Here is a 24,333-nt window from a genome sequence, read left to right as displayed (position 1 = left end):
CATTTGCTTACGTGACCTAGAGCCTACCTGAAGGAAACAGGTTGTGTACAGGCTGTGTTGTAATACAGGCGTCCTCCAGAAATGAGCAACTTGCCAGCCTGTAATGACGCAGGCCCAAGGACACGGATACATCAGCTTCCAAACCAGTTAAGGTTTAGCTGTGATTCAAAAAGGTGCTGCTGTCTCACATGAACACAGTGTGTACAGATGACCTCTTTCTCCCACCTGGAAAAACTTGTTAAAATTGCTAAAACAGAGAAAGCTATTAAAGTTCTCCTCTAGCAAGAGCTCTTCTGTGTCTCAGGCTCTGCCAGACTGCAAATCCCATGCAAAGAGTGCAGCAGACAACCTAAGCCAGGCTTTACCCAAGGGCTGCTATAAGCCAGTGAAACCTGGCAGGGTGCACAGTGACAAAAAACAAGAGAGACTGTGAAGCTGAAAGGAAGGGATGACACAAAGACAGCAAAAAATCCCTGAATCAAAATGCTTTCCTCCTCTGCACTTAAGAGAGTAAAAGATATCAGCAACATGGAGAGAGAGCAATAAGAATATTGCACATATGGCAGAAGACACACAGATCCCAGGCTTTGCTCTGATGTGTTGATTTTGATATATTACTCATTCATCATCAAGAAAAATGAAGTGCAGCCTATTCCTGTGACCTACTCCTTCTCTTCAGACAGTGTTGCCCTCTCTCACCTCCTCTAAAGGATTTCTGAGCTTTCTTTGTCAATATACAGAAAGCACCCAGACACCTTTGCCTGGAAAGGGCAATGTAAGAGATTCCTGGTATTGAGAACTCATCTGCACTGCCCTACAAAAACAACAGAAGCCATAAAGAAAAAAACCTTTCCATTTTCAAACCTGCATAAGGAAATGTTTCACTTTTCCTCAGTACAATGTTTACTACAGCAATACCTGCTTTTGTTCACCTGAGATTTCAATTCTCATTCTCTGTTGTTTCTAGGTTTATGCTTCAAAGAGACTTAAAAAGCAGATGCTGGTGGCAAACTCAATCTGACCAAACTAGCGTGCCCAAAGTGCATTATCTTGGGACACCTGCTACATGGCAATGATGGAGCTTGTCAGGGTCAGCTATTCTACAAAGGCTTTAAGCCAGCAGTGGTATTGAGAAAGATAAACCTCCTTCACCTGAGCTGCTTCAAGCACCTGGGAACAGGGCAGGGGCCTTGATGGGACTTGTCTGGTGTCCTGCGTGGCATGGAGGAGTTCAGATCTGCTGCTTACAGCAGCTGAGGTCTCCAAAACTACACTTTGGCAGGGCTTAACTCACCCTGTGTGTTGAAGGCTGTCCTCCTAATGTTTAAATTCCCAGAGACTGACTGCTCTGTTATCCAGTCTGCACAAGGTACACTTAGATATCTGGGAAAAGACATAGTGTAGGTATGAAGTGTAACTCCTGTAGGTAATGTGTAACTACTAATGCATGCTGCCACCTTTGAGAACAGAGCAGCTGCAACATCTCAGAGGGAAGAAGTGGTCACTGTGTGCCCAAGCCCAGGAGTTGGGCTCAGTCCTACAGAGAATGCCACAAGCTGCTCCAAAATCATTGCTGAAAAGGAACTCAAGGTACCTGCCAAGCCTGGCCTCTCTGCACAGGTATAGCACTGCCATGCTGGGGCTGCAATGTTTCCAGTGCCAGAGCTAGAGGGTCTCTATCAGCTGCTTTGTCTGCATCCCACGCACAACACAGCATTGAGAAGCCCAAGGCAAAGGAAGCCAAAAGAGACTGACAATGTGGCAATGCCTGGAATAAGCCAGAACTTTCCAAGAAGCTAGACACAAGGAAAAATTTCAAAGAGAACCAACCCCAGCTGCTAACAGGCAAATTTCCCATCATTTTGATGATGAGCAATTCATCAATTTATCCCCTCAGCATGTGATTAGGGGAAGGAGCAAAAAGCACCAGACACACTTAAGGCTCAGGCTTTTTGTTGATGTTCTAAGTGTCTAGTAAACACTTGAAATTAAACCTGACAGTGAATGTTCTACTTGACCAAGATTTTTGTTTGTTTTCCATCAAGTTCTTGCCAGTCTTGCTAGGGAATTAAAGATGCTTTTAAAAAGCAAATATTTATCAGAAAACAGAGATCCAGAAAAGTTCAGGAGATTAATTTACAACAGAACTTCTTTGGTATTCAAAATTTCATCTTCTTGCAGGGTGACCAACTCAACAATCATTTTGAGTAGCCCACAGCATCACAGTTATTTAGTACTGCCCCAAACAGATCTCACATTTTCCCTCATTGGTCTCTACAACAGGGAAAAATAATACCAGAAAAAAGGCAAGGATGCAGACAAGCAAAGACACAAAGTCTATTTTTCCCTCCTCTGCTTCTAGGAGACACAGATGTTTATTGCATTCCTGCCACAGCATACCAGATAAATGAATAGATTGCAATTCACCCAGATGCAGAGGGATGCTCACACAAAGCTTCCTTACTTTAAACTCAGGACTAGTGTTCAACAAACCCTTCCCTGATACAAAACATTATTCTCAGTCGGCATAAAGAGATGGTTTTCCTAAGCCAGTAACTACTATAGCAGCTATTACCTTTCCGGAGAACATTTGTTTGATCAGAATACTCCACAAGGGTTGGGATCTGCTCGACAATGTACAATGCACCATCATCAAGGCTCCTCTGCAGCTTGACCTTCTTCAGGTCTAGAACCATGTACTGATTGTTGTAGGTTCCTGGGTACGAGAACAGAGAGAGTTACATGTCCTGCCAAGGGAAGGAAACAAGCACAAGAGGTAGAGGGAACACATATTTTTTTCCTAAGATGCATATACAGGTGTACTTACCAGAGTTGCACTTGGAGAAGGTCTCTGCCCAAGTTTTGCCATCATTTGCCATCATGTTGGCAATGCGGACCCTCTGCCAAGCTAGCAAGGATTCAGGCACCACTTGCTTAATGAGGGTTTCATTATAAACACTGTTGGTGGTCTGCAACATTACCAAGCCGCTGCCCAGTATGTAAAAGTCATCCAGGGACACCAAAAAGCCTTAAAAAGCAGTAACACAAAACCTGTTATCTTTGTGAACCTTTGATATACTCATAGAACAAAACAGAGATAAGTAATGAGGATATGGATGAGTCCATGCGTGTGTGTGTGAACTGAAACTGTACAAAGATTAAAGATGAGGTAGTAACTTCTGCAAGGGCTTTGGGCCCACCTGTCAACACAGTTTGAAATAAGAAACTGTCACGTTTTCAAGACACCTAATTCTTTATCTAAAGCATTTGCTTTGTCTTTGTATGTCAAGCCTGGAAGCTTCTCCATAAGTCAACCTATGTCTTATGCTAGGGATTACATACCTTAAATGCCTGTGAAGTGTTTGTTTCTAACAAAGAAGTGAACTAAAAAAATATAAAAATTCAACAATGAAAACTAAAGCAAAGTACAAACTCCACAAAAACACTTTCATCAACCAGTATCAGTTTTAGATTTTTAGTCTGTAAAGACAACTTAAATTCATTTAATTAATTTGAATTAATCCCCTTAATTAACTCCTTCTTTATTAAACCAAGCAGAAAAATCTTCCTTCTAGTTTAATCTTCTCCTAAGTATTCTTAAAAGCATCTCAAGACACGGGCATCTCTTAAATCATAAACCACATCGTGTATATGAGGAGAAGCTCTACCTACTCCTCTTCCTGACATGTTGTCACAGGGGTTTTTTATTCCTGCCAGCTCTGCAAAGTCAATACAGCGATGGATCTGTGGGCAGGATTCCCTTCCAGGTCACATGCCAACAGAAGTCCTAGGTCCAGTTGCAAACCCTTTGCCAGGAGGTGGCACACAGAGCTGAAAAGGTCAGCTATATGCCTTGGATAGTATGGGGACTACTTGTAGAGCAGAAATAACTTGGCCTTTAGATAACTCAGCAGATACATGGCTGCCAGGCTGGGGAAGAAAGATTGTTAAGCAATCTGGTCATGGGGAAGTCATACAGAGCCTAAACTCTTGTTAAGAAGTTTTTAATAGCATCCATCTTCAAAGAGTACAAAATGCTAAAATGCTGTGTTACACCATAATAGTTGAGCTCCCATATGAAATCTTCTACAGCAAACTTTATTAACACAAACTGCAAAAGTCACCAACCTACGACAGCAAGAGAGACAACCCAGCTCTGCCTCCTACTCCTGGGCTTTTATCAAAAGGCAGACCACCTTCAAGCAAAAGTAATTTTTAAGGGCTCTAGTTCAGCAAAATTTCTTTAAAGAAGCAAGTTCTCAAATTAGAACAGATCTAGGAACTTACACTGTGTGGATATCTGTTCTCTAAAAAAATATCAGTATACAATAGACTGAGCACTCTGGTATTACTCATGGAGAGAGAGGTAATACATTATGTGCATTATCAGCAGAGATCTCCCTCAAATAAGTAAGGAAATGAGAAACATCCTAAACTTGGCTCTGCCAGTCTATTTTATACAAGGACTTGGGATAGTCTAGCAATAATCTGCTGCATAACACGTCAAGTGGTGCTTGCCCAAACACAGGCAATAATTGAAATTTTTGAAACAATTGTGATGTGAATTGAGCATCAATTCCTGCGGGTGACAATGCCAAGTGTCCTACTTCAAAACAAACAAAGTAATTTCTCTTTCCAATTTCAATCAACAGCTGAGATAGAACAGAAAAACTTGACTCAAAACAAGTGCTAACACAAGGAATGATGCTGAATTAACTGAAGGTTGAACTCTGTAATTCAAAGCTCAGCTAAGCTGAGCTCAGCAAAGCTCAGCTAAGCTGAAAAGAAGGAGATTTCCTTCTGGGTCTTAGTATTTACCAAGTTTTATCCTGAAATGTTTTATAACACAACATGCCCTCCATTATACACCATTACCAACTTAATAATTCCAAGATGGCATTTTGATTTAAGGCATAGGCAACTCTGAAACAAAGGGAAGCTAAAATACAAGCAACAGGTTACCCATGGTATAAAGACATCCAGAAAAATAAAACCTGGGTAGAGAAGTCTAGAGACATCAGCAGATGTCTGATGTCCTCTTGAGCCATTCTTCTAAGTGTGTATGAGAATCTGTTGTAAATGAAGGTGTTATCTCACTGTATGCTTCTTCTATGTTTTTCCTGTAAAACCATCTCTGCAAACCCACTTCCCATTTTGTTAGGAACACTCAATCAAATTTGTTTTATTTCATTGTTTTTTGGGGTTTTTTTAACCCCTCCCTCCAACGAACCTGACAACTCCACAGAGAAACAAGCAAAAGTACTTCTGATTGCATTTTCTGGATCTGATCCATTTAGATTCCATTTCCAAATGCCACTGGAAAACGGAAGTTTCCAGAACATGGAGTTGCACTCACCATGACATTAATCAGCCAAGCAAAGCATTTTTTGCAATCTGAGCCACAGTGTTCTCCAGAAAGTCAGCACATCAAAGAGCATGCGGGTGGCAGCACGTTCTGGGGTACTATTGTTCTGAAAGAGGTAGAGTGCTGCTTTCTGAACTAGACAGCATCAGCTTTTTTGATGTTTTAAAAGGTCACTGTGCTTTTTCAAGTATAGCATGGGTCAGCTTTACTGGCTGAAAGTCAAAGCTATGAGGTCTAGCCCACCTCTCAGGACTGGGAGTAGCTCCTCGCTGAGATGCCCAATGCTCTAGTGCATAAACACATTTGAATATGGGAAAATAAATGTATTCTCTGGATTAGCAGAGAATGAGCAACTGCTTCTCATGTCAAGACTGAACACCCATCAGCTGCCTCCCTTCCACTTGCACATCTCTCCTAGGCACTAAGAACAAGCACACACCACACCATAGCTCTGGTCTCAACTCCAAAGCTTACCACACCTTCCTTTGCTTCCCTCCAGGTTTTGAACACATGCTGGAGGAAGCAGAAAATGCTCTGGCAATACCTCATGAGCAAGGTACTGCTGAGAACAAAGGCTACCATCTTTTCCATGGTTTGTTCCTCCCAGCTCTTCCTCAAGCTGTGGGGAAGGATTATGCTGCATTAACACCAGATTGCTTCAAAGCAAGGGACACAAACTACCTCTCTCTCCTGCCTTAGCACAGATAGATAGATGGATAGATATGACATGTATAGTCAGCCATCAAGACAACTTGTGCCATCTTACTCGCACATCACCACCTAGCTCAACCCAGAAAGATCCCAATAATGGATCAGAGGAGGAAAGGTGGAAGTAAAAGTCTTCAACTGTTCTTCTTCAGCTGTTTTGTTTAAGCTGCTAAAATCAAATTAACATACTTTAAAAGACCATGTCTCAGCACAGAGAAGGTAGTTCACTATCCAAACCAGAGTGCTTAGTCAAAATGGCACCTTCCTGCTCTTAAATGGAGTTTAAAAGAGCTCCATCCAAATGGATGAAAATCCTGGAAGCTGCAACCCCCCTGCTATCCAAAGAAAATAATAAATTGTATCAGTTAGTTTGGCTCATTTCTTTGAATGCCTCAATAAGCAGTGTAAAGTATTGACCAGAGGTGAGGAGGGAAAGGGGCAGAGAGGGAGAAGTGCAGGTTCCTGTCTGATCCACCACTAAATATGTGGCACAAAACATAGAACCTACCTTGTCTCTATCACTTCCTTACTCCCTCACATGAGCACAGCTTCATTCAACATTTGTGAGGAACAGAAACATCCTCTGTACAATTTCAGTTCTCTCTGCTATGCATTGATTCACAAGCCACAGGAAGTACTCATGTCCAGAGCTTGAAGAAGACAATGAAGCTCAAGCTTCCAGTTCAGAGACATTCCTCCTTTCCAAAGGTTCACAGAACTGTCCTACGTGCAGCTCTGCGGACAAAGACTATGAGCAGAGTTCAAGTGAGAATTAAGGTGAGTTAGTGTGGAAATGAGCAGCAAGTAAAGAAATCATTCTGCAAAAACAGAGATTACAACTTCCATTAATTCCCACTTGACTGTGCCTCTGCAGGACTACCGCTGCTCTGAAAGGGAGAAAGCAGCAGAGAAGATATGCTGTTAACAATGGACATTTGAACTTGGTGGCAGAACACTGGTAACTGCTGGGGAAGCTGGGATGGACTCTACTCCTGCCTGTCCTCCTACCTGCTCACTCACAACATGAGCAAAGAAGCGCAAGGCCCTCCAGCTGCCCCACAATGCACACCCTAACACAAATCATGGTTAGTCTATAGCCTCAGAACCTCTAAACTGAGTCACAGCTAATACTAATTTTTGCAATCTAGTAGCCTGTCTTTTGAAATTCAGTAAATAAAGAAATAATATGGATAATTTTATTCTGTGACCCCAGGAGAAATCATGGATTTGGCATATTCCTTCTCAGAAGACAAATGACCCGTTAACATTTTCTGACACATCTTTTGGACAGCAGCATAGTTTTACTCTATATCCTATCTTACTGGATGACAACTATCTTTGAATAACTCAGTTAAGTGTCACTGAAGGCCTAGAAGGGCACCTGTCTTTTAGTGCTCTCTGTTTCCTCCAGAAGTTAAAAGTTCTATGTCCATAGGATCATGTTACTATTCAGTTGAGATTACTATGTAGCCTTTCTTACTGGTTCTTATGTCTATCAGGGCAGAGACTAAAAGCAGGAACATTTATGCAAGTAGACATTACAATTGTCAGGCCGAACCATGGCCAGGAGCTGCAGATTCCAGAGTCAGATGCTCTGAAAATATCTCTCATCATAACATGGAGCAGAGGAATTTGGCAGTTGCCTCCTTCCTACGTGACACCCCTGGAGCATTACTAGGCCAGTGCTTACTCATGCCATGGAAAACTGCAGGTCTGTGAACTACACCCACAGCTAATGCAATTTGCTGCAGTCAATGGAACATGCTTGTCTAGTGCTTGTGATAGCACCCTGTCATCAGTGAGCACCCTGTGCATGCCACAGGCCTCTCTAACTTCACTGTAGCCATGGGAACTATGCTTTCCAACAGTTCTCACTCATCTTGTTGGTAGAAGTACACCTTCCCACACCACTATGTTAGAGTCCACATAGCAGGCTTTAAAATCAGCCACCTCTGCAGACCTCAGCCCTCTCAGGGAAGCACAGTGTGATTTTGTATACCAATGAACAGACCCCCAACTGTCGCCCTGATTTTTTAAGATTTTCTAAGCATTCTGATGTTTACATTCTTGTAGCAAACTTTCTGTAAATAACTTATTGTTTTGCATTCTTTTGTGGAGGAGGAGAAATTTGATGGACTGTAAGTTTGGCTAGTGTCACTGGAGATGTGGCACTTTCACCCTCTAATCCAGTCACTTTTGGAAAATTGTAAGTGTTGGAATCAGAAAACAAACTTTCCCTTTTCTTCACCTTGAGAGCAGCAGTGTGTGCGCTTGTTTTGTTTCGTGTCCTATACTGACACCAACCATTTCAGCAAAGCAGTAGCTGATTTTTGATTTTCAGGTATCCTGCCACACACTATGCTTTGCCAGTCTCATAAAACCATAATATTTTTATTTCCTTATACAAAGAATCCACAAAAGGGGACAACTGAAATACATCACCACAGACATCCACTAAAAATAAAATAATAAATGCTCTGTGTGGCTGATCACGATCCCCAATTTTGAATCTGCAGCACAATGCAACATACAACAGTTGCTAAACAGAGCCACATTTTTGTCAAGGGTAGTGCTATCATCAGTATTTCAGCTGAGAGATATGAGAGCCAGAATAACCTCATGAACATTCACGTGATGAACAGAGCTCAGAAACCTTTGCTTTCAACCAAATTACACAGACTCGGCAAAATTCCTTGCAACAAGCAAGTGAAATTCCTCTGAGGCAATCACAGATAATCCAAGCTCTTCAAAGGCTGTGCACTCAAGAGACATTCAGGCTACCTCTACTCCCTTCCTCAAATTAAAAATCTCAGTCAGAAAATGCTGCATTCCTGAGGAGGCTCAGACCCTCACAGAAAAAGTCTTGTTTTCAATGTGAAATGAATGCAACTGCTTTTCAAAACATTCTCCCAGTCACAGTCTCAGGAGACCCTGCCATGAAGAACCCTTGCCCTTACAGTAAAGCACCATTACTCAACAAAGCACATTTGGAAATCATCAGCCAACAAAATTTCATGAGAATGACAGAGTCTGCTATAGTATTTACTTCATTTAAAATGTTTTATGAAGATTTTTGACTGTTTAGGTATTTTTGAACTTGAAATTTCACCTCTAAAACCTTATGCAATGTCAGCTCTAAGAGGGAGTTACAGATTTGCTTTGGTTTTTCACGCTCTCATTTCTTGGTGCTGTTCTTGGTACTACCAAGAGCACACATTTTGCTCCTCAAACATTACTTGCTGGCAATTTCTAACATTTGGCCTAATCTTCCCAAAATAATATTTTCCTAAATATTTTGGCTGGCTATATTACTAACACACCAAATAAGCATTAAAACATACTCTCCTCTGCAACAGCTTATAGAGAAGCTGGAAAAGGAAGATGTGGGGAGAAAGGGAAAAAAACCCAAAAAACAACAAAACAACTGAAGGTTCCTGAACCCAAGATCAAAGAAACTGATACACTTCCAAACAGCAAGTGTTTGATACTCAGTAATAATCCCATTACAGTAGGAGTCACGTCACAGTGGTAAACAGAAGCACTCAAAATTGTTGTTACCAAACATGCAAATGCTACAGGCATGGTGAGGAGTTCAGTACTTGAGATGACTGCAGACTACACAAGCAGAATTCAAAGCAGCATGTTTGTGCCAGAGGTAAAATATTTAACCAGTATTATTCAGAGCACTGAAGGTGATTAATCAACAACAAAAGACAATGACAACAATATCATGCTCAAGACAGAAAATTCAAGCTAGCATTTTGTCCTCTTGGTTGCTAAAAGTTCTAAGGTAGATTGAAGCCAGTGCTTCTTTTCACAGCCAGGACAGCTACAAGACAGTAAGGTGGTCCATATTAAATTGAATATCTACATATTTTTGGTTTTCTTGACTTTACCTGGGTAACTACTGAATGAGACCCGGCCAGTGCTGGTGTATGGATCAATTATATTGAAGTTCCAATGCTTATATATTCTCAGTGTGGCTGCATAAGTAAACCAGCTGGAATGGGCAAAATATATATTCTCATATCCAGGTAGAACCTGGAAAACAGAAGCAGAAAGATTAATAATTTCAGACCTCATGATATTCTGCATGTTTTCTACTTGATAGAAACTGGGAGAACTACTTTTTTAAGTAGTTTAATTAATTGCATTATTGAAGAAAGGGCAGATTCTTGTGCTTTTAGCTGTGTACTAAATGAATTTCTGAAACCTACAGAAACAATTCTTACCTATGTGTTGTTTTCAAAATAAAACATCGTGGGGTTATTTGGGATACCTGCATCACATGGTATAGGTTTTCCTCCAATTTCAATTGGAATATTTCTATTCACACATTCAAATCACATCTTTTCAAATATATGACATCAATTTAAAACATGCTGTTTCTGTGAGAATTCCTCTGGCTCACTTTGAAGTGAAGTACAGAAGCAAATGCAAGTAAATTTCATTTGAAAAGGTAAATATATATGTTGATAGTTCATATTTTCAAAATATGTCCCTGGTTCTGCGATTTGTTGTTAGCTCAGAAACCTCTTACTGTAAGCAAATACTTTAGTTCATGTTTCTCAATTTAAGGTGAATATTGTTACTCTGCCATACATTGACTCTCTGGATGCTGATTAAATCTTCTTAGCAATTTTAACTGAAAAATGTAATTGCCAACATGATGCATCAGTCACTTATCTTAAAACTGTGGGGTTTTTTTCTGTCATCACTCCTACTGGAAAGCCATTCAAAGGTATCACTATTAACAGAAAACATCAGCCACTTGCATCCATTTGTTTTTATGTTAGCACTATCCCTTACTTTAAATAATCCTTTTCCTTTTTTTCCCTGCTTGTTTGCCCAATGTATTTGCAGTCACTCACAACATCCCTTTTCAGATGCCACTTCTCTAGGTGAATGAGTTATTTCTCATTTAGTCTCCCCTCCCTGGTAGTTCTTCATTCCCTAGTAGTTCTAGCAGCTTTTCAACATCCATCTCTGTGGTTTTAGTTCAGTCTTTTCCCTCCCCTTGAACTCAAGTGAGAAAAACTGGACTCAAAATCCTGTAGAGGCACAAATGACAACTGCATATATGCATCTTGATCATTGACTTTAAGTACATGCAACATGAACAGGGAAGACTGCAGAAATGCAGACTCATGACACTGCAAACCAACACAGTCACTGGAGATAAGGTTCTGATGCTCACCTTGATCAGTGCAGAGCAGTGTCCCATGTCCCACTGGTATCTCCCATGGCCTCCTGAATCCACACTGCATTGTCTACCTCGTGCAGAATAATCAAACAATGCAGGAATAAGGTCCAACAGGTCTCCAACTGCATTCAGAAACTGGACATCAAAGTTGCTCAGTGGCTGAATGAAGGAGAAGATGACAAAAAACACTTTGAGACAGAAAAACATCAAGACAGCCTCAGTGGTTAGAATTTTTCTTTTGCTCCAGAAGGAAGCTCTCATATTGCCTATGAAATGCCTACTGACAAGGCCCAGATGCTCACACTCACTATGGCACCAGGCACTGAGGAAGCTTTCAGGATCTGGCCCTTGTAGTGGCATTACCAATGCTACAATTTCTGAGGCAAAAAGGAAGATGTAACTGTAACTCAAGAAACCTGAGTGTGTGTTTGCAAGCAGCATGTCAATCAGTCTGTTATGATTTACTGAGATAAAATTTAATTTTTTTGTTTATCTAGATGTCTTTGAAGTGTCTTCCACTAATGGTCTTGGGAGCTCTCAGACATCTATAAACACTGCAATTTAAGACATCCTCAGGACTGAGGAGGAAGAAACAAATGAGGGGGAAAAAGATAATAAATACCAATCAAATAGCTGAATAAGGAAAGTCAGTCAAAAGGCACTCTGCTATGTGCTTTAGAAAACTCCTATGGTAGAGCTAGCCAGGGTTAACAGGGTTAACTACACACAGCTGGTTGTGCAACATGCTCTTTAGAACCTCCTCTTACTTTGCCTCTTCAAAAATAAGAGCTTAATAGTGGTTTAACCTCAACCTTCAAATACCATGTTCTAAATCTTTCCTGTTCTTGCTTTTACCTTTTGTTAAGGCAAGGCTTAAGAAAAAAGTCAGAACACACATCACTGTGGTGCTGTGAATAGTAATTTTATAATGCCACATAATCATTTAGCAAAGAAACACATTGCAATATAAATCACTGTTACTAAACCATATAGCTGACCTCTACAAACCCCAGTAAAGGGGGACAAGGAAAAATGAAACAGCATCAAATTAATTTACTTTTTATTCAGAATAAAAGTATTCTGAATATTTTTATATTGAATGTAATATATTAAATATAAAAATATTGAATTCTGAATTCTGTGTTATCCATCTCCTGCTTTGGCTGAAAGAATAACCAACAGGAAAACCAGAAATCATGTAAACTCCAGTCCATGCATCCCATATCCCACAATGTTTACAGACAAGAGAAATAATTGTCAGAAATTGCCATTCTGACAATTAAAACCATTCATGGCAGAAATCCCCAACAGCAGCTGTAGTTTGAGGGAGAAATCCAAAACAAACTTTCATGTGTTACATTGCTTTAGTTCATCATGTTTTTGCTGTAAGGATCCATACAAGGGAGCAACATCAAGAGATGTGTCTTTGGATGGTTTAAGCAACTTAGAGGCATGAATCAGTTACAAACCAGTCACAACTTCTATTTCATTGGAATCCATGTAGAGAGACTTGGCACTGTTTAAGCACCATTTCCCCTATCCAGCTGCACTGAAAACTCACCACACAATAAGAAAAGGTCATTTTCCAATGTCTGATTCACACAGGCATCACTGTACAGTACCACCAGGAAGGGAGCAAACTGGCTTGCATGAGATTGGTCCAGCAATCAAGATATTTTAATTGTACTTGACACCCATTTGCTACCACTCCATTTTCTCCTTCATAAAAGCTTCATTCACTGTAATATCTACAGGTAGCTACATTGATACTGCTACAGCAATAGTCAGAATTGCCTGTGTATTTTTAAAAAGTTTCACATTTCTGTGCTTTCTTACCATCATTCCAAATTAAAACTTCTGTAATTATTAGGAAGTCCATTCAAATTAGAACAAAAGTGCCAAGCAATGAAGCTTTCAGAACAATAGGCACAGTAAGGTGCCCAGAGAGCAGGAGGAAAGATCCATTCAGAGCACAGGTTATGCAAATTCCTAAGGCACTGGGTGAGATTAGGCTGCCAGCAGCCATAGCCAGCCAAAATATCAGAGATGCTAAAGAGGACTAGGTTGTTAAGCACCCCCCAGAGTTCCGTTTTCAACTCCCTTTTGAGGGTCAAGCAAATTTTGTTCTAGTTTATTTCCAAAAATTCATTACTCTCCTTGAACAAACCTGTTTTTGTGTTTAAGACTGTCTGATGTGACATCACATCAGCACTGTGCTCCTCTGGAGTCTCAGTAAAACAATGCATTCAAACAGAAGACACAAGAACCTGCACTGCAGGCCCAATCAGGAGTGGTCTTAAGCATCTGCCACAACACGGCTGAGAGTGCCAGTTTTGGAAAAACTAAAGCTGATTTCCAGGATATATGAAGAAATCTTCTCTATGATGAGTTAATCAGTGTCCACTAGCAAGAATTAAACCCAAAAAACTGCATCATAACAATGCATGATATAGGGCATATTACAATTTTTTGTAATCACTTTTTCCCATCTCACTCAGCAATGTCAGAAAAACATTATTTAGATCCTGAAGAAGAATGAATGAACTAAACTGGCAAGCAGAGAGGTGGTAAAGCCACATCAAAAGTCCTTTTGCTAGAATGTCTGTCTCCTCTAGGGTGCTGTCCTGAACAGCAAAACAAAAAATCAATTTGTTTGCCAATCCAAGAAAGGCAGAAATAAACTTACAAAGGGCAGCAGAAAGGAGAGAACCGAGAACCAGCCCTAAAGGCTTGTTTACATGGGACATTAAAATAGGCAAGTTATTCTGTAACAATTGTTTTCCAGTAACTTGTCCAAGCCTGAGCACTCTGAGTAGAAAATAAGGAAGCATAGAGATCTATCCTGGAGTCATTCTAGTATTTAAAACTCTGACACCTCCTCATTCAAGAGTAATATCCCTGCGTAGACAAGCCCAAGATTAATCACAGTGTTGGAAGAGCATTAGGCAGATGAAAAGGCATTATGTTCTTTCAGTGCCTCTCCCTCAGAAATTGTCTTGACAAAAGGGCTGGGTTTGTTTACTGGATATAAAATGTTGCTAAACCAGATGGAATAATGTAACATTTTAACATAAAAATGTATTCAAATTTTGACATCACTCTTAATGATACCTGTAAATATCAAATTCAAAATACAGAAGTTTACAATGTACATTGCCTTCATGCAGGTCTTAATGGAAGAATCTACCTAAAATAGTCCTCAGGACTCCATGCAACAAAAACCCAAAGTTTAGAACAAAACATTTTATATGTTTTGTTCTAAACAAATACAAAGCATTTCCTTCAGAAAGAATAAAAAAATACATATACTAGTGCTACTACCAAATCATTCAAAGCCCAGATTTTCTTTCTGCAGTAAGGCTCAGTTACTTGTGGCAGACACAATGGTTTTACAATATTCAAATAAAGCAATCTGAATTTTAGGGGAGAGCAGAAAAACAGAACATTTCAGAATTACTTATGTGCACATAACCCAGCTCTCACTTAGGAAGTAGCTGGCTCTGGTTTCAAACTACCATGCATAGTACCAGAAAACAGAATTAAAAAATTAAAAGCAGATTAGTTATGAAACAGCTTGTTTTCATTCTCCTGAAAAGGAAATAGTTCTATAAAACTCTGCCCAATGCCCAGCGTTACAATTCACAGACTTCATACACACAGTTGCTTTTCTTCATCCCCTTTATCTCTTTTAGCCTATCCACGTCAACCAAACACCTTCTCAGGGTTCAGGAGACCATCCTGTCTATGTATGATCAGGCATGGAGCAGGGAAACATAAGAACCTTGAAACTATCTCCTCTTCCCCTTCTCTTTCTCATGTCTCTGGTATTTTGGGAGTTAAGGGGAAAACCTTCCTAGCCTTTCTTCAACAGCATTTACTCTTATTTTAAGCTTAAGACAGTGGGAACAATTCTCCTCTACATATACAGAATAATATGTTGAATTTAGAAGTATAATAGCTTTCCCAACAGCAAGTAGAACATCAGGCTACAAAATACAGACTGTCACATGTTGAGTTTTGGCTTGGTTTGTTTGGGGTTTAGGGTGTTTCTTTTGTTTTGTTTGAGTGTGGGTAAAAAAAAAGGAAAATAAAAATGCCCCAATTCATACAAGAGGTATTTTTTAATATTTCTGATGTTCATTACCACCATGAATTCGAAGTATTGAACTACTAGACATCAAAAGATAGACTTGTTCCTGATGATGATAATCCAAAGACAATAAACACGTGGAAAGGATTATTTTATTAATGAAAAAAAATAGTATCTACGAAAGGAAAGAGTTAAGAAGAGACCTCCAAAGCACTGAGGAAAATGTGCTATAGGAATCAGATTTGCTTTTAAAAACATGCAGAATTTGTTACAGAGACTTTCAGTATGAAATTTCTTTGATTGTTTTATTTTGAGAATTGAGTAACAGAAAAGTATTTGTTACTGGAGTTGCTGTCCAAAAAAAAACCAAAACTGAAACAATTGGGTTAATAGAACTAAAGTACAATACTTAACAAAAGTAATCTACTAGGTAAATTTATTTGCACTTTGGATGGTAGATTTCTTTAATCACAAGGAATAAGAGAGATACTGGTGGTGGTTTTGCTTGTTTGGTTGGTTTGTGAGTTTAGTTGGGACTTATAAGTGCCAACAGTTTACAGAAGCCGAGCTGATTCTCAGATGAATGGATGTGCCAAATCTAGAATACCAGCCAGAAGCTTTGTAGCTGCACCTGTTTTTATTGCCCATGTAAGCTCACAGCAACAGCCTTCAAGGCCTGTTTCCTGAAGGACACCTAACAGCAATAAATATGCACACACAGTGGTAGCCTAATCTCTCCAAAGTACTTAAAAAGTATCATGGTGTCCAACAAAATGAACTCCCTGTACTTTTACAGAACATTTTACAGAATGTCAGGTATCATTCTGATGCCAAGAAAACCTAAGGACCTGGCTGCAAGAGCAGCAGTCCAAAATGTACTCAAAGACAAGGACTGATGTTAACTTAGTGGCTGTGGCAAAGAGAAGAAACAGCAGCACCATTTCAATTAAGAAATACATACACAGTGAACATTTTTGCTTTGAATAAAGTATATGCATCTTAACATAGGTGATAATGTCCAAAGCTAAAATTGTGCCTGGCAAGGAAAAGAGTCAAAATAAATCCCATCAATTGCTGCAAGTACGTCCAGGAAAAGAAAAAATATTTCATGCATATAATTCAAGAATGGAGGACACATATATTTCAGCCTGAACCACACATCTGAACTTTCATCAAATGCACTATTCTTATATAGACATGCTAGTGAGATCTCTAAAGAGAGGATAAAAATTATTCAAACACTTCAGAGGTCAGTGCTTTCTAGTGCATAGTTAAATAAGCAAGCATCAGGGAACACACTTTGCAAGCAGGACATGCCTATCACAAAGAAGTAACTCAGACACAAACCAGCACTTTTCCCTTCTCCTCACAGGAATCTAAAAGATTCTAAAGCAGCAAAAAAGCCAAAAACCTGATGAGCTTGACAGGGCTCTTCATATACAGGAGTTACGAAAGGATATTAACGTGTTCTTTTCCTAGAAAGTCAAGGTTTCTAGTGTTTTCCCCTATAAACTCAGGTCCCTCAGGATGGATTATTGTTACAAACATCTTTATTTTTTCCAGTTTGAGCTGGCTCCCCATCCATGAAAGCCCCAGATTGACTTCTATGCAAGAAAGATATACATTTTACTAAAATGCAATTGTTTACAATTCAGAACTCCCAACTTCTCAAAATTCTTGGTATGATTAACCTAGCTAAGAAGGTCAACTACAATTACTCAAGTCCTTCTTCGCACACTGAAAAACCTATTAGATATTAGACTTTAGGACAGCATTATAATTGCCATATCTCTATTGGAGTTAAAGAAGTTCTGCTATTACATACAAGCTGATGATATGGAATTCAATTCCAATTGAAATTAAAGAAAAACAAATGATGAAAAAACACCAAAAAAACCCAACTAAACCTCCACCCAACAAAACCCCAAAATCTATCCCATCTGACCTGCCACAACACAGACCACATCTTTTGTGACCATATATTTTTGAGACTTAAAAGACAGAAAAGAAGAAGTCATTTAGTAAAGTAAAACATACTCCAGGATAGAAAGGCTTTTAGGATTTGAAATCTAATGCTTGGAAAAAAGAATGAAAGCTTTAATTCTTGCTGTTGCAGGTATACCTAAAGGGTCATCTGCTTAATAACAATTGTAAAGTGACAACAACAAGCACTTTAGAAGTGTTGGTCCTTCAAGCATTCACATGGATACAAGAGCCACTCCCAACTTAATCACCACATGAGTGCTCAGGGTTCCAAGACCCTTGTGAAGAATCTGTGGTTACATCAGCCAAGGGCTCAGTCACATTATCGACACTGAACAGCCACTAAAGATTTTGCAGAATTACATGCAGAATACATACTTGCCACTAAGTAGCCTATTTCTGGTTTTTATTTTTAAAAAGTGGATCCCCTTCTCCCATGTTTGTCCACTGACATCCCAGCCCCAGCTCCTAAAAAAGACATGCAGTAGTCTTACTGTTAGTTTATGTAGTTTAGCCCACTCGAGAGCTCCCATGTACAGACCATCCAACTGTGCAATAATATAGCCAGCATGCCTCCAAAATGGGTCATCCTTATTATTTCTGATTTGTTGTCTTGTCCATTGATCTTGCTTCCTGCAGAGGAACAAACAGGTAGGAGTTTTCTTGGGTTGTTTTAGAGTATAATTGATAATGCAGGGAAGGGGAAAATACATTATAACCCAGATGGTCCAGTCTTACTCAAGATCTGAGGCAAATAACGCTTTGGAAATCCTGCAGATATAAGCATTATATCCTCCAAGTGTAAATGTTCAGACTTAAGCAAAATACCCTACTATCATGTGCCTCTACCAGATTTTAGTGTCAAAAAAGGAATTGAACTTCATGTTTGTGGAGGATTTTGCTATAGCAGATTCAGTCAGTAAACGGAAACAAGTGCTTGATAGGTTGGATGAAAAATTCCCTTTTAAATGTCTATTTAAGAATAAAAATAGACTGATATTTGAAGAGCCTCCTTCTCTCCCCTGGGTTCAAGTGCAGTGAAGGCTTTCTGCTGGTGGTGCTCAAACATTGCCTGAGAACCATGTCTTTGCTCCTCCGAGTAACAGGTGGGAGGCCAAACAACTGTACCCTGTGCCAGATCCAGTCAAGAGCCAAATCACCCAGGTTTAGGGCATGAGGCAACACAAGCTGAACAGACCCTAGGGCAAGAGCCATCAACATTGTAAGGACCTCCCAGAATTCTCTCTTTTGCTGTGCAAAAAGAGCCACAAAAGAACCACAGGAAATGAGAATCAGATGCTAGCCTCTTCCATCCTCCTGTATCTATCCATCCAGCACTATAAAAAGTAGCAAATTGAGAGGACAAACCTGTAAAGGAAGCAAACTCTTCCAGCAGCATATGGAGAGAAAACCAACCAGAGTTTGCTTTCTAGAAACATCAAGATGCAAGAAGTATGTCCAAGGAAAGAGGGATATGGTCAGAGCATTTAGGGCTAAGGACTTCCAAGACAACACAGCAATCCATATTACAAAACTGCTATAAAGTAAAGCAGTGATGCAGGAGTTGAGGAAAAAGGCAATAGAAAAGCAACACAAGGCCACCTAGTATTGCCCCCATTCATCCAACAATGCATCTTGGAGAATACAGCTGCTTTGCTGTGTCATTCTAGGGAAAAAACCACATATACACTAATACAGCAGCTATCCCATTTTTCTCATAAGGAGGAGCACAGCAATGCTGAAAAATTATAGCAAGGGAGCACTAAGATTCTTTGTTCTATGTTTTGAATAAGATAAAACTAATTAACTTCATATATGCACACCAATAACAGTCAGATATTCAACCCCTTATGGAAAGGGCAAGACAAGGCAAATATGGAAAAAATTAGTCCCCAAAAGTGACAATTTCACACAAGTATTTGTAATGGAATAAAACACAAGCCTAATGAGATTAAAATAATTGGTAATCACAGCTGAATTTCCCAGTACCTGGCCTGGTTCTTCTCCTATTGTAGTTTCCCCACCAGTGTGGCTGCATTATTCAAGCAGCTACACTTTTCTTACTTTTGATTTTTACAGCTAAAGTGAACAGTGAATCACAACTTTTGTGATTAGGATAGAATTTACACTGGTGGTAGAATAAAATACTAACCTAACAGAAGAAGAAAAGGATACAGAATGCTAAGACGATTAAGGTGCTAGGAGACCACTGTTCAGTGTAATATTGAAAATATCAACTTTTCAAAAAAGGAATTTTACTAGAATGACCTTCAGAATTCATTGACATTTTCCCCACCCTTTGGCAGCAATGGTTTTAAACATTTCTTGGAAAGAATCAGAATTAGGGAAGGGTATAAGCACTTCTTCATGTACATTTAGAATTTCTTTTAATAATAATGGCATTCAATCAGAGGGAAAGGAAGCACATGCTTCCCTCAGCCCATAAGGAAGAGAATAAAAAAAGGTTGAAAATTCTGTCATCCTCCAACTCCAAGTCTTGATTGATTTATTTTTAGCAAATAAATACATACGCCATAAAATTCTGAACTCCTGTTCGAACGGTGGGAGTCTTAATTAGCTGTGGATACATATTTGCAGCATGGTCATACATTTGCCTGAAAGAACAAGAGAAACAGGAGTTATTCCTTTGCATCTTCTGTTTATCAACCAGTTAATTAATATGCCTTGACAGCAAAAGCAACACAGTCCACAAAGTAAGTTTTTCCTACTCACAGAAAACACTCCAGTGCATGACAAAGAGCAAAAGTAACACAAAAGGATTGTTAAAATGTGACTTAAAATAAATTACTTTGTCAACGTCTGCTCAAACTGCTGCACAATGGAAAGACGATAAGCAAGAATTTGATTGAACTACTTCATAAAAAAACTGTACCTTCAGGGAATAATTGTAGGCCAGAAACATCTTGAAAGCATTATCACATTAATTTAAGCACAACAAAAATAGTTTTCTGGAGACCTATGCTATTTGGAATCACAAGAAACACAGTGGCAAAGGTAATATAATTTACTGATTCAGTTCATTTCACTCTTCAGAGAGAATTTCAGCATGATATCTAGCAGGTTTTACCTGCCAGTAACCATGTTCCTTTCTGTTTAAGCTAAATATCTCCATTTTTAAGCATGTATAAGATGATCCTACATGTTACCACAGAAACTCCCACTCATGGCAGTCCTAAATAGATTCAGCTTCATAGAGACCAAAATTCTTGTGGCTTTTTCTGTTGTTGAACTCAGTTAGCTGTTTTATCCACATTAACTTTTAAAAACAGAAGTTGAAAAGGCTTTGTTGCTTGTTGGTAAGGGCTTTTTTGTTTGTTTTCCTGAAGTGAAGTACTTCAAGATGAAATCAACTGTTAAAAAATGCTCAGGAGCCCAGAATTAAAGTCACCCTTCCTTTTTAGCTGAAATGTAATTGTCTGATCCAAGCCAAAATAAAACCTCAACATTTCTCTTAATGTGAGTCAAGCTTCACCAACATTTTTTTCAGTCACTGATTAAATTGCAAAAAAAAAGGGGGGACATCAGCAGAGAATTATTTCACTGAGGTCTGGAGTTGATAGAGATAGAATTACATCCATCATCAGTACATTTATCTTCTACCAAGTGCTGAGAGAAAGAAAACAGCACTGAGAAACAGATACCAGCCTCAAGGAAAGCACATGCCAGCAGGGCAAAATTCCTGTAATAAAACTTATGAGAGCAGCTTTCTCTGGGAGGGATGCAGACAGGAGCTCTTCCCAGTTTCCCTCAGGGCATAATTAAAGAATACAGATAGAGAGAATGGTTTGCTGATGACTAGAGAATCATCTACTGACCTTCTCCCCTCTTTCTGTCCCTTGCCCCATTCCCAGACAATTGCATGAACTTGATAGCATGATCCTGTTGCTTCTTATCTCAGCTCTGGTACCATTCTGACAATCAAATCTAATTGTCTCACACCTTCAGGCAAAACAGTAATCCAGCAAAAATGTGATTTGTTTTCATTTGTAGTTTGAATTAAGTTGTGGAAGGGAGATGCTGGGACAAGAGGGGGGCATTCAACAGCTTTGCACCATTACATTTCTCACAAAACTGCAGCAACAATTTTTAGTTCTAGAGTTTTCTGTCTCCCATGTAAAGCAAGACTACATAAAATATCATAATCTACTTCCACAAGACTGCAAGAAAATTGGAGAAACAGATCAATATTCTCCACCCCTGCATATTCACAGAGAATTTGGCAAATAAAAATCCCAAGTAATTTTAGGAAGGGAACTAAAAACATACTCTATACTAGAAATCATACAAAACATACACCATACTAGAAATCAGAGCTCTCATGTCACTAAAGAGGAGCAAATAGCACAGGTTGGTCCATCTGGCAGATGATAATTTAGTGATTAGAGCCAGATGAGGAAGATAAAATCCAGCTGGGATACTGGCATAACCACTGCCTAAGCCAGGACAAATGATCAGGCTTCCAACTCAACCATCAGCTCTACTCTCTATTCTGCACTCAGAGGTTATGCAGACTTTACAGCAGTAGTATCTTTAAGCTGTCATGACTGATGTAGAGACTGGGTTAGGTTAGAATTGTGACTGAGAAGATCTTCTTTAATAGTTTCACTCTTATTTGCTAACAGAGGACAAACAATTCCTGGAATTGATTTTTTTTTTTTTTTAATGATCAAGGTTATCAAGAATTTTTTCCCCCCAGTTGCTCTCTTCAGTTTTTTTTTTTGCTTTAACAAAGCTTCTATGTGCATTGCTTGTGTGTTTTGCAAGGGCATTATTCTCTGAATTAAACTGGATCACTACAGTAAGGCTTTGCAACTACATCTATGGCCAAACACAAGGCAATTGCAAATCTGGGACAAGAATTCCAAACCTAAAACCAGAAAAGCAGAGTCCTCCTTCTTTAAATTAGCAAGCAAGATGACAGGACTCCGGTCAGCTGAGGCTATATGAGGAAGAGTAAAATTAATGTTGCTTCAAATTTAAATGCTGTTTTTAGGCACTTGGCATGTCCCAGCTGGAACTGATTTAAAATAATGTCACAGATTTAGATGTGTTCTGCCACTAAGTAAAGTCAGGCCTCATTAACACTTCTCTGTTAGAAATGGGGAAAGGAAATTCATGCCTAAGAAAGCCAGAGCAAGTACCTTGGCCACATGATATGACTGGACTTTGCAGAAAGGTGAAGGATTTGGGATAAAAACAAGTGCTTGGATCCCCAGACACTACAGACACTAGGATTCAATTTATCCAATGTCTAACTAGGCATTTTAAAAACACGTGGATACTCTCATACTCAGAATTAGGTGTCAACACTAGGAAGGTGAAGCATACTCTAGAGAAGACTTACATTTCTGCCATCACTGGAAAACTGGTCTGACTACTGTTTTCTCTACCACTGACCTATACAGTTAGAGCTGAAATTAATTATGCCCCAGTAATCCAAAATGAAACAGTTCTAGCATGTTTCATATTTTGATTTTTTTTTAATCTCATTATTTTACAGACTGTTTAGGTTCCTACTATAGGCAAGGCATATACTTTTAAGAGAGATACTTTGTCACTCTTTTGCTTACATGTTAAAGGCCCAGCTGTGTCTGGAAACTCTCCTTCATGCCTTACGAGTAATGTGAGATCTGAGCTAGCTGAGAATTCCCAAAGGTCTCCAAATTGCAGCCCAAGCTGGACCTCAACAGCTTCTGCAGGAAGCTGTACTTTAACATGGGTTCAGGCACCAACATTTCCATCCTATCAATGCATCACATCAGAGCTCTTCCTAGCAGGACTTCTAGGATTTCTGCAAAGAGCCACCCTGGGTCTGCTTCATGGAGTCCTTACAACATATGGATGCAAGACAGCTGGAGACCATGGAGTTGTTCAGACTACAGGCAGCCATGTACTAAAAAGCTCTTCAATTACCAAGCATTACACCCCATGTTTTCACATTGGAAGGCTGTGCCTGAACCACCTGAGGTGCTTGTACAGGTAAATCACATAAGGGTCTTCACTGCAGCAGCTAAGTGGCTGACAATGCAAATAAAGCCTTCCCCAAAGCTAAACACATACCTACACTCTCCCTTGTTCTTACCAAGAACTTAAAAGGGAAGCTGGAGCTGTGGACACTAATGTGTGCAAAAGTAGAACAACAGTGTGTAGAGACACCTTCTCTAAGGAAAACTGTGATGGTGCTAGAGCTCCATAAAACAGGCTAAATGGGCCAGGCAGTCTGATGGGAACGGAGTTACTGATTGAGAAAGGCTGTTTCCCAGTTTTACCCCAGAAGACTTGTTTAACTGTCCCACAGAAAGAACATCTGCCTGCATGTTAATGAGGATTCTCTAAATTTCTAGGCTAGATGAAGGAGAAATGGAGTTCTGAGCGCAATCTTAACATCTGCAGACTCAGGGAGTTCTCACTTCTCCTGCAATTTAAGAAATTGCAAACACAGTCTATAAAAGGATTCATTAGTTGCAGTTTGGCAAATAAAAACCCACCAAGGTCATGCAGCTAAAACCTGAAGTACTAGGTTCTCTGTCTTATCAAGGGACAAGAAAGTACATCACTATTTCATCTCTGTTCCTTACCTGAAACATTTTCAGAAGGTATTAGCTTCTGGAGAAGCCTTCTTTATCCAAAATAGCTTTACACAACCTGACAGAAAAAACTTGTTTGTAACTCACAGAGAGAAATGCGCTTGCACTGCAGTTACAGATGGACAGTGGGGCAAAGAAATAGCCAAAAAAATTAAACTCAGTATGTATAATATTTGATACTCATTTTATTGACAGCAAGCATTTTCAGATTTTGCACTTGCCAGGAGATTTCTTGGTGGATTTTCTCAAAAAGTCTTCCCGGAAAAGGCAGGCTTTGGCTACTTCTGATTTTGCATCTTAACCCACTCTTGCACTTAACCTCCTTTCAAACAGCTGAATTTCCCATTTTGCTTAAAAGCCTAAGACTCAAACCATA

The 24,333-nt window shown here is 39.5% G+C and overlaps 1 protein-coding gene across 1 annotated transcript in view; it reads right to left on the bottom strand.

Moving 5' to 3' along the window:
* The window catches only part of PLBD1 (phospholipase B domain containing 1), a 38,867-nt gene that overhangs the window by 5,591 nt on the left and 8,943 nt on the right, over window positions 1-24,333 (bottom strand). Inside the window, exons 3-8 of the mRNA XM_063154696.1 lie at window positions 19,881-19,964; window positions 17,844-17,982; window positions 11,271-11,435; window positions 9,970-10,114; window positions 2,828-3,028; window positions 2,576-2,716 (exon numbers count right to left, since the gene is read on the bottom strand). Of these exons, the coding sequence (XP_063010766.1) occupies window positions 2,576-2,716; window positions 2,828-3,028; window positions 9,970-10,114; window positions 11,271-11,435; window positions 17,844-17,982; window positions 19,881-19,964 (875 nt within the window). The remainder of the gene's footprint in view (window positions 1-2,575; window positions 2,717-2,827; window positions 3,029-9,969; window positions 10,115-11,270; window positions 11,436-17,843; window positions 17,983-19,880; window positions 19,965-24,333) is intronic.

Source organism: Melospiza melodia, chromosome 4 (genome assembly GCF_035770615.1).
Source record: "Melospiza melodia melodia isolate bMelMel2 chromosome 4, bMelMel2.pri, whole genome shotgun sequence".
Classification (NCBI taxonomy): Eukaryota; Metazoa; Chordata; class Aves; order Passeriformes; family Passerellidae; genus Melospiza; species Melospiza melodia.
Note: the sequence above shows the minus strand (reverse complement) of the source record. Positions and strands in the feature narration are given on the sequence as shown.